The following is a 10810-nucleotide window of genomic DNA, read 5'->3' as shown; positions in this document are numbered from 1 at the left end:
ATATAATGGTAACACCTTTATCCATCTTTGCTTGTTGTGTGTTTTTTTTGTTGTGTTTTTTTGTATAAGTGTTTGGAAGCATAAAAACAACATAAAAAATAAAAAGACAAGCTTTCAGACTGTTTGAAGACAACCAATCAATCAATTTAATGGTGCATGTAAAGGGTGTTATGAAGGTTTCACATTCACATTGCAATCATTCTGGTTCCTATAAGCCATTTGAATTCAGTAATAATTCATAATGAACAGTAATATAATAATATATCTAATCCATCTTGTGACATAAACACATACTCATGCTTCAGTTTCAAATATTGATCAAATAACAATAATTGATCTGCTAAATTTTCTCAAGTGAATTATTCTTATCACGTAATGACATGATTAATGGCTCTGAAATGCAGTTTACTGCACCACAGCCCTCCGTCCAGAGATTCTCACCTGGAAAAGGAACACAATCCACCCCAATCAGACATAGTACATCTCCCACTTTTTTCCCTAAGATTCTAAATAATGGGGAAATAAAAGTAAACAGCCAGATGGAAATATCGAGTGGTGTGCATGGATGATTACTGACCCTGAGCTCGCTCTGGGAGGAGGGTCTCTAGAGAAGTCTATAGGGTCCCACAGATGGTTCTGAGCATCGTTTGTGACACTAAAAATAGCCCAACTTGACTACTGGACACATTTTTTCGACACTATTCCTAACCTAGTCCTACATGGAGTATCTGTTACTGAGCTTCGAATTCCTGTAAATGGTGAGGGTGAGGATATATAAGCAGATTCCCACACAAGAACTGTTCACACCTCGACTAACTCCTTTGGTTTTTCACTCGCCTTAGACAAGCACAAGGTGAGTGTGTGTCCTGCAGCCTTCACCCATGGATGCAATCATCTACTGAGGGTCACCAGAATTTTTACACATTATGATCAGGCTTCTCAGGGAAATCTTACTGAACTTCATCACAGCACACTTTGGAATATGTTATACTGGTATTTGGAGAGCATCAAGGCATCTGTGATTCAGGGTCACATCCCTCTGTGGACGATGACACTAAAGACTGGAAACCTTGGAAACCAATTACTGATGGCTTACCGCTGTGGATATCTAGTTTAAAATGTATTGTGTTTATCTAATTGTGTTAACTGTCAGTTAGTGTAGACTCCATCACTAGTGATTTGGTATTTCTGGCCTCTGTTGATATGAGCAGACATCTTTGCCTTGCACCTGCGGGAAGTAGGCACTTAATTATGATCTTTCATGGCAGAGCTGTGAATGAGAAAGTTGCGCGCGTGCAGTTAATGATACCTGTAATTCAGAAGGTTGGAAGGATTGAGTTAAATATCATTAGTAGATAAGTTTAAACCAGTTTGGGGAAATATAGAAGGGTGTTTTTGTATATTGCATGAAAGATCATTTTAATACCCCATCTGTAAAATAGTCCTTACCCAATATTTCTGTTATTTTGCAGCCTAATCAGAACCAGAAAATGGCCGTTGCCGCTATGCTCGCCGCAGCTGATGTGGATGCTGCTATTGCTGAATGCCAGGGTAAACCACAACACACCACTTGATAATTTCTACACTACACTACACATAACTTTAAGGCATTAACAAACAGCTGATAATGCTTAACAGATCAGCAGTTCATGTACATGTAAATATGAAAATATGTTAATCAAATTATTACATTTCTTACTATTTGAATGCACTTAGTATTGTAGAATTGTTTGTCTCTGTTCATTATTAAAGCTATTATACCATATAATGTTATAGCTGTGTTACCATCAGTGCAAATGTCTCATTGTTAGCACACTTGCCTCCCATGCTGGAGATGCTGGTTCGAATCCCGTTTGGAGTGGGGCAACCAGTGTTAGTTACGTATATATTAAAAGTAAGAAGCTTCAGAGGCTTATTATAATAGATTCATTATTACTTACAGTTGCTTATTTTTTTTTAATTTAGAATAATAGTACTGTCATCAAAACTATGAAAATAGCACAAATGGAAGTATGGGGATTATAAAGTTAACTACTATCTTATATTTTAGCTTCAAAGTAGCCCAGAATGTATAGGCATAGTTTAAAGTTTGTTTACAAAACTAACTTAAGTAGAAGCTTTCAGTTTTTCAAAAAGATGAATTCCATCCAAATGATAAGTTGGTCCAAACTATTGACTTTTGTATTGTGCATTGCTAGGAGAACAGTCCATAGTGGCTTTTTAGTGTAAATGTGTTGAGAAATGCTTGAACACATGTCTTATTAGCACTAGACTCATAAAAGTGACAAAAATTCCCCTAACAAAATGTAGGGTAAAAAATTATAATAATCATAATCATAATAATAAAAAAAAATAATTATTGATCTGATAAAGTTCTTAAGATTTTGTTATAGTCCTAGTTATACATTTTATCATATATTATTTTATCATATATATTATTTAATAATAATAATGTTGATGTTGATTTAATGTTAATGGTAAGAGATAATACATTTTTAATCTTGAGAATTTTAATAAATTAATGTATTAAAGGTGCTGTAAGAGATTTTAGCTGTTCTCGAATTCCCACAAGCTATCAAGCTGAGCTGTTAGATTAGCCACGCCCACTTTCCCAAAACCCCACACTCCAAAGATGCCAAAAATGGGCTTTATTGAGACCGACACCAGCAGAAATGGTTGCCAAAAACAACAGCAGCAAAATAGCGCCCTCAATTGAAAACTGTAATGAGCAACATGGCAAAAAAATGGAATTATGCCTCAATAATTCGCTGCAACTACAACTACAATGAAAACATGCAAAATGATTGACTGGCAGAAATCATCCGAGACCATGGCCCACGGACACATTTTTGTTTGCTGTTTACAGAATCTAGAGCTGTCACAGAGACCAGTGACATCTCAGGACATTTCTTTCATTAATATCTTTCAGGGAGTAGTAAAATGCATACCTTTGCATACCTTTCGATTCAAAAAATCTTGAAAATTTGACATAAACAAATGAGACACTGTTAATGTTTTCTATGGTTAGACAACTATTTGCCATTGTAAAGGTAAAAATGCCACTGAAATTCAAATCCAGTGGCGAATATAGCTTCTTTATGTAAAAGTTAATTTCTGAGACTGAGCACCATAGCATATTTGATTATGATTGGACTGAATCATTATTTTATTAATTAGGGAAGAACACTCATTTTGGCACAATATTCTCCTCACACAGCTGCTGAATCCTTCAACTTCAAGTCCTTCTTCGCCAAGGTCGGTCTGTCCGCCAAGTCCTCCGATGATGTCAAGAAGGCTTTTGCCATCATTGACCAGGACAACAGCGGCTTCATTGAGGAGGAGGAGCTGAAGTGAGGCTCATCCACATTTAACACATATAAATCCTACACCTCTCATGATCTAAACCAAAAGCAGTTGAACTGAATCACATGTCTGTGCTCTTCCTGTAGGCTGTTCCTGCAGAACTTCAAGGCCAGTGCCAGGGCTCTGACCGATAAAGAGACCAAGGCCTTCCTTACTGCTGGTGACAGTGATGGTGATGGCATGATTGGAGCTGATGGTACATCTCAAATAAGTTCATACTGGGAGTGTTAACTGTTTGGTCAATTCTGCTCCACACTCTTAAAAAAATCAAGGTTCTTCAAAGTTTCTTTGTAGCACCTTAGGTTCAACAAAGAAACCCCTTCATATCAAGAACAATTTTATCTGTTTTTGCTATGGTTCATAGGTTCTTCAGATAAGCATACTGATTTCTGGGTTCACACCAGTATATATATCAGTAAAACAGATCTGTGTGGAACTTAAAATTTTCTCCTATGGACTGTAAAAAAACGATTTCAGTTTTATTTGAAACCTTTCTTTTTAAGAGTGTAGGAACATTGAGCAGAGGTCTTGACACTTCCCAATTCACTCATGATATCTTTGTCATCACTGCTGAGCAACTGACTGGCAGTGCAGTATACAAGACTAGTAGTATATGAAAACCAAATTCACTAATGGTATTCTCATCTTTGTCTCATCTCACAGAGTTTGCTGCTCTTGTAAAGGCTTAAATTTTCATCTGACTGAGACCCTTCCAAATTCAAGGACAAGAACCACGCCAGCTCACACTTTTCTCAACTGAACTTTTTTATACATACATACATACATATATATATATATATATATATATATATATATATATATATATATATATATATATATATATATATATATACATACATATATACATATATATATATATATATATATATATATATATATATATATAAAGTATATCTTATTAATGAATAACTTATGGACAGTTTTCTCAGTATTGAGTACGATGTCTGGATAGGGTATTGCTTGTGTTAGTTGGAAGTTTGATTTCAAGCCCATTGGCTTGTGCAAATGTACAGTCTCAAATGCACATCTGGGGAAGAGTGAAAAGCAAGGAATAAATATAGTTTTGGTATAACACGTGTTTGAAGCAGACTTTTTGATATGTTCTTTGGGTGTTAAGTGACATTCCCATTCACTTGACAAGGGTTCTACATTGAAATTGTTATGATAATGCATTCAGAGTGAAAGGGATGTCCAGCAGGAAGTGATCGCTCTTGGCAAAAATGGCTGGGTGAGGGAAGGACCAGAGATTTGCCGAGATGCACTGGAAGGGATTTACACAGGATAGATTTTGCATGCCCAATTAGAGTGCATGGCAGCTTCCTGAATGCTCAGAATAGCAGTGAGAACAAAGTGAGAGCCAAGTTTAGTCTTCCAAAACCTGTTGAACACTGCACCTGGTATGATTTCATTAAAGCTACTGGCTATGAACTAATGTTTTACTGCTTACAATGAAGATAAAATAGATGAAGTACCCTAATTAGAGAGTTTTAATTGACCACATTGTGATTTAAAACACTATTCAGTGAAATACTGGAAAAACAGTTGTGTTTTTAGCACACAGGGAAGTGTTAGCTTGATTAGCTACTCAATTGCAACGGTTGTTTGGCTGTTGTGAAACAGTCAGATATCATGACGCTCTGCTGTCATCTGCTGTCTGAAAAAGCATTGCCTCTAACAGGTCTGAATCTGGAGTAACAGATGTACTATTATAATTACAGTTATCTGAATATACACAAAACTAGTTGTTTAATAAGTAAGGCTCTCAACAGAGGCAAACATGTTTGCTTTATCCCCCTCCCCCCTAGTCTGTACCATGCAGAAACGTATTTAAAGACAGAAAAGAGCTCTAGCTTACTAATGCGTGTGCTCTTCTGTGTTTAAATAAAATATATAGCCAAATATCATGCAAAATTATAGTAATTTCTGTTACTAATCTAAGACAAAGTTATGCTATATATTTCTAGACTTGGAAATCTAATCATACTTTACACATAAGTAACCAGCAGAGTCCATACCCAGAATAAAAATGGAAATCGTCCAACATTAGAGTTGGAAAAGTGTCCCATATGCCCAAAGTTTCTTCATGCAGTCTTTCCGTCCACTGACCAAGAGACCATAGGAATTTATCCATGCAATATCAGCAGTGGGTATTATTAGCATTCAAGTATATGATGGACTTTTTTCAAACGCACCTTTTTAAGCATCTTCATTTTTTAGGATAAATATAGTACAGTGTGTCTGCTGGACACATGTCAACTGGCCCCTAATCCACGGGGTGTCCATTACATTATAATTCATATTTGGAGCCACTGAAGGTATATAAGGAGGCGGTCAGGGGCCTGGAGAGCACTGCAGTTCACAGCTCGAGTCTTCTGATACACCTTCAGCACCGAAAGACAACAGAGGTGAGTTTGCACAGGGGCCCAGTCTATCTATGGACAAAAAACTGGACTGGGACATCCTGATTTATTATGGAGCAATCAATGCTAGCAGAAATGGATCCTGAATTTAAAAGTTTGCATCTTGCATCTGAATCTGCTCAATATGGAATTTCTTTGCCTGCTGGTTTATTTTAAGAGGACCTCAATGGACCCGTTGGGATTTTTCTCATGTGACATGTTACCCGATTCTCTGTGTTTTTATGGGCCAACTGAACTACATGGCTGAATATGATGGCATAAGTTAATATTATTAATACATTGGTAAAAGTACATTATTTGGAAACACTTTAACAACAAGGTTTACATGTTAACTCTGGTGAACGTTAGTTCAACTAATATTAACATAGGACTTAACTAAAATATTTTAATACTCAAAGAATATTTTAGCCTATTTTAAAGATTTATGCATTTCAATTTCCTAAAACAAATAGAAAATAAAAATCCATTACATTTAATTGAGTAATCTTTAACTAAATGAAATAAATAAAACGTACATGTATTCAAGGTTTATTCATTTAATGTTAGTAAAAATTACAATGATGGAATTTTGTTATGAAATTTAAATGCATACATTTTCAAAATAGGTCTATATGTAAATTAGCATCAACCAAGGTTAAGTTAGGCAACTAAATATGCCTAAGCTGTTGGAGAGAACTGACTATTGATGTTCCTTCATGTTGCATGTATGATGTGATATTGTTGTAATTCCTGTTTTATTATTATTTGTTATGATTCAGCTAAAGATGGCATTCGCCGGATTCCTGAAGGACGCTGACATCACTGCAGCACTGGAAGCATGCAAGGGTGAGATACCAGGAATCATGTAACACCTATAGTGACCATCCTCCATTAAAGAAGAGTGTGTTTTTATGTATTTTTATATGTTTCATGCACAGCTGCTGACTCCTTCAACCATAAGTCGTTCTTCGCCAAGGTCGGCCTGGCTGGCAAGTCTGGCGACGAGGTTAAGAAGGCTTTCGCAATCATTGATCAGGACAAGAGTGGCTTCATTGAGGAGGAGGAACTCAAGTAAGAGGAACATAAATAAATAGTTAATAATGACTAACAAACATAATATGAAGCTAAACAGATTAGTAGTTTGTGTACAGCCATATGACAGTTCTGTCTATTTAAATGTACATTAGGCTAATTAATGACAGTTAAAGGGACAATTCACCCCAAAATGAAAATTCTCTCATCATTTTCTCACCCTCATGCTATCCCAGATGTGCATGAGTTTCTTTCTTCTGATGAACACAAACAAATATTTTAGAAGAATATTTCAGCTCTGTAGGTGCATACAATGCAAGTTAATAGTCCTTTCAAACTCCAAAAAGCACATAAAGGCAGAATAAAAGTAATCCATAAGACTCCAGTGGTTAAATCCATGTCCTCAGAAGCGATTATGTGGGTGTAGTTGAAAAACAGATCAATATTTAAGTCCTTTTTTACTACAAATCTCGCCTTTCATGTTCTGAAAGTAAAAGTGGAGATTTATAGTCAAAAAGCACTTAAATATGAATCTGTTTCTTACCCAAAGTGATTGCATCACTTCAGAAGACATATACTAAACCACTGGATTCATATGTATTTTTATGCTGCCTTTATATGATTTTTGGCGCTACAAAGTTTTGGTCACCATTCAGTTGGATTGTATGGACCTATGGAGCTGAAATATTCTTCTAAAAATCTTCATTTGTGCTCTGCAGAAGAAAGAAAGTCACACACATCTGGGATGGCATGATGGCGAATAAATGATGAGCTAATTTTCATCTTTGGGTGAACTGTCCCTTTAAGACACCTGTTCACCATATCACCGCACAGCAGCCAAAGCAGATCGTTATATTTGGTTCACAGTTCTGCTATTTTAGGGACTTTATATTCTAGTCTAGTGGACGGATAGTCCTACTGAACTGATATAATAAAATGGTGTTTTAATGAAAAATTGTGTCTTTTTTATTTTAATTATGTATTCATTGTTTAATTAAAGCAATAAGGCATTTACGGTCTTGCTATATGCTATATACTGTTTATTTAACTGTGAATCGAGCCTAAAAGCACAATTCAGAATAAAGTATATTCACAATATACAGTAGCATAACCTCTAGTCCTTTATTGCTTTAATGTTATAAATGTAATGTAATCAAGCTATCAAAACTGTAAAACTTTTCAAGATGAACTACTGCTTGCAGTGAAATCAAGTCCATGTTTTCCTGAAGGATGAATTGTGTTTTGACAGACTGTTCCTGCAGAACTTCAAGGCCAATGCCAGAGCACTTACTGATGCCGAGACCAAGGCTTTCCTTAAGGCTGGGGATTCTGACAATGATGGCAAGATCGGAGTTGATGGTCAGTTATTTGAATTCATGTCAAACATTAACCATTTAACTGTCTACATAGGTAGTGGGATTTCTATAGTATTTTGTTTCATAATATACCTTTATGTACATCAATGTACCCCAATGTCCTGTACCTCAGTGTATGTCATAAGCATTGCTGGAAGCCCCCCTTTATTTCTTCTCAGCCCCTCTAAAAATCTGTGACCACAATCAGCACGCAAATCTGTGATCGCCTAGTTTACGATCTCTTAAACAGTTAAAACATCGGCAGCACTGCACTAGTTTGGAGAGTGAGACTGCTTTGTTCACTTTTCTTGCCTGCAAAGACCGACCAATTGCATTCAAGTGTGGGCTGTGAAGGAGCATATCATTGGTTTAACAAGATCAAGATCAGAACAAACTTGTGTGTGTATATATATGTTAGTAAATCCATTCTTACATAGATTGTCCCATTCAGTTCAATGGGAAAATGTACGTAATGTATTTACAAACAAATTTGTTCTGCTCATTTAATGAATAATGCCCATGGTCACTGAATGAATTAGTAAACAAATCTGAACAAATCTTTTTGGTAAACAAATTCAAAAGACTCGAGTCTCAAGTTATTGGCAGAGACAGAGAAACATCAACTGAAGTTAATTCACTAAATAATAATCAAACTAAATATGACATTTATTGCATTAATAGGATATTATTGTGGTGTTAGATGTAACTTTATAGAATATACCTTACTGTACCTGTAATATATCACTAAAACATTTACTGTAGAGAGTTAACATAATATACTGTACTTTCATGTTTTAACTGAATGTTTAACCTTTTTATTCTGTTTTCCTCCTGACAGAGTTTGCTGCCTTGATTAAGGCATAAATTGCAACTGACCAACAACACCTCTTGCTCTGAAGGAACAACTTTTTCCCAAGACCTCCCATTTTCATCTTACTATAAATATTTTTTTTTACTCATGATGCTTATGAGAAGTTCCTCCCATGCAGCACACTGTCAAAATGATGACTGTGAATGAAACAGTTGTGTCTCCTGTCTTAAATATGAATTTTGCTTACTGTAAAGAACGATGCACTTTTAGGGAAATGGACGATAAGAAAAGAATAAATATTCTTTTGCAATATTTACTTTTTTCCCTTTCTTTTTTCCAATTTGCAAACAATAATTTCTTACACTAGCTGTGTGCAAAAAGTTGATAATAATGACAATTCCAAGAAATAAGGGGCTGAATTTTATGCACAATATCATCACTGCCTATAAAAGTCCCACAGAAATATTTTCATCAAATATTAACATAACAGCATTTCCTTAATTCACCCACTGATGTTTGAAGATGTAAGGTTTATTAATGTATCTATTTGTTAGTTGTTTTTTTATCTTTCATATTCATTCACTTATTGTTTCATATACTGAATACATGAATACGAATACAAGACTATAGTTATAAGAAAAGTATTATTAAGATTATACTTACTAAGGGAAAGCAATGTTTATTGTCTTATATCGACAGAAAAAATCTCCACTTTCACCTTGTTCTTCTTTTATTTTTTGGTGTTTTGCATTCTTTGAGCATATCATCACATACTGGGCAGGGAGAAGAATTTATAGGAAAAAAAAACATTTACGCATAAAATGCAAAAAACGCATTTAGATAGATAGATAGACAGACAGACAAACAGACAGACAGACAGACAGACAGACAGATAGACAGACAGACAGACAGACAGGCAGACATATAGATAGATAGACAGACAGATAGATAGATAGACAGAAAGACATAGATAGATAGATAGATAGATAGACAGACAGACAGACAGACAGACAGACAGACAGACTGACTGACTGACAGACAGACAGACAGACAGACAGACAGATAGATAGATAGATAGATATATAGATAGACAGACAGACAGACAGACAGATAGATAGATAGATAGATAGAAAGACATATAGATAGATAGACAGACAGACAGACAGATAGATAGATAGACAGACAGATAGATAGATAGATAGACAGACAGACAGACAGACAGACAGACAGACAGACAGACAGACAGATAGATAGATAGATAGATAGATAGATAGATAGATAGATAGATAGATAGATAGATAGATAGATAGATAGAAAGACATATAGATAGATAGACAGACAGACAGACAGACAGACAGACAGAGAGATAGATAGATAGATAGATAGATAGATAGATAGATAGATAGATAGATAGATAGATACGATAGACAGACAGAACAGACAGACAGACAGACAGACAGATAGATAGATAGACAGATAGACAGAGAGAGAGAGAGAGAGAGAGAGTCAGTTAGTCATGATCTACATGAGCTCTTAAAATTTCTTTATGTTTGCTATTTTAAGATAGATAAAGATAGTTTGATCAGACCATCAGCAAAATCAATGAGAATATAACATACAGAAGAGGATTTTGATGCAAAATTATCAGAAAATTTAATATTCTTTGATTTAAACAAAAAAGATTCAGCAGAGAGAAGCAGATTCAAACAGCACAGCAGCAGAGACTTGAAGAAAATTGGAGGGAAAACTGCAAACAGGACAAAACTATACAAAATTCACAGTGGCTAAAGCAGTGAGTACAACATAACCCTTATTGGACGTTTTTTCCC

The 10810-nt window shown here is 35.3% G+C and overlaps 2 protein-coding genes across 2 annotated transcripts; both read left to right on the top strand.

Moving 5' to 3' along the window:
* Window positions 1-817: 817 nt before the first annotated feature.
* LOC127652726 (parvalbumin-2-like) lies at window positions 818-4194 on the top strand. Its single transcript, XM_052139055.1, has 5 exons — window positions 818-853; window positions 1473-1551; window positions 3218-3350; window positions 3450-3559; window positions 4027-4194. The coding sequence occupies exons 2-5, from the start codon at window positions 1491-1493 to the stop codon at window positions 4050-4052; spliced, it is 330 nt and encodes a 109-aa protein (XP_051995015.1). The 5' UTR covers window positions 818-853; window positions 1473-1490; the 3' UTR covers window positions 4053-4194.
* A 1495-nt stretch (window positions 4195-5689) lies between these two features.
* Window positions 5690-9293, top strand: LOC127652724 (parvalbumin beta-like). Its single transcript, XM_052139053.1, has 5 exons — window positions 5690-5789; window positions 6563-6629; window positions 6722-6854; window positions 8065-8174; window positions 9009-9293. Exons 2-5 carry the CDS (start codon window positions 6569-6571, stop codon window positions 9032-9034), a joined length of 330 nt encoding a protein of 109 aa, XP_051995013.1. The 5' UTR covers window positions 5690-5789; window positions 6563-6568; the 3' UTR covers window positions 9035-9293.
* Window positions 9294-10810: the final 1517 nt, after the last annotated feature.

The sequence above is a fragment of the Xyrauchen texanus genome, chromosome 12 (genome assembly GCF_025860055.1).
Source record: "Xyrauchen texanus isolate HMW12.3.18 chromosome 12, RBS_HiC_50CHRs, whole genome shotgun sequence".
In the NCBI taxonomy this organism is placed as follows: Eukaryota; Metazoa; Chordata; class Actinopteri; order Cypriniformes; family Catostomidae; genus Xyrauchen; species Xyrauchen texanus.
Note: the sequence above shows the minus strand (reverse complement) of the source record. Positions and strands in the feature narration are given on the sequence as shown.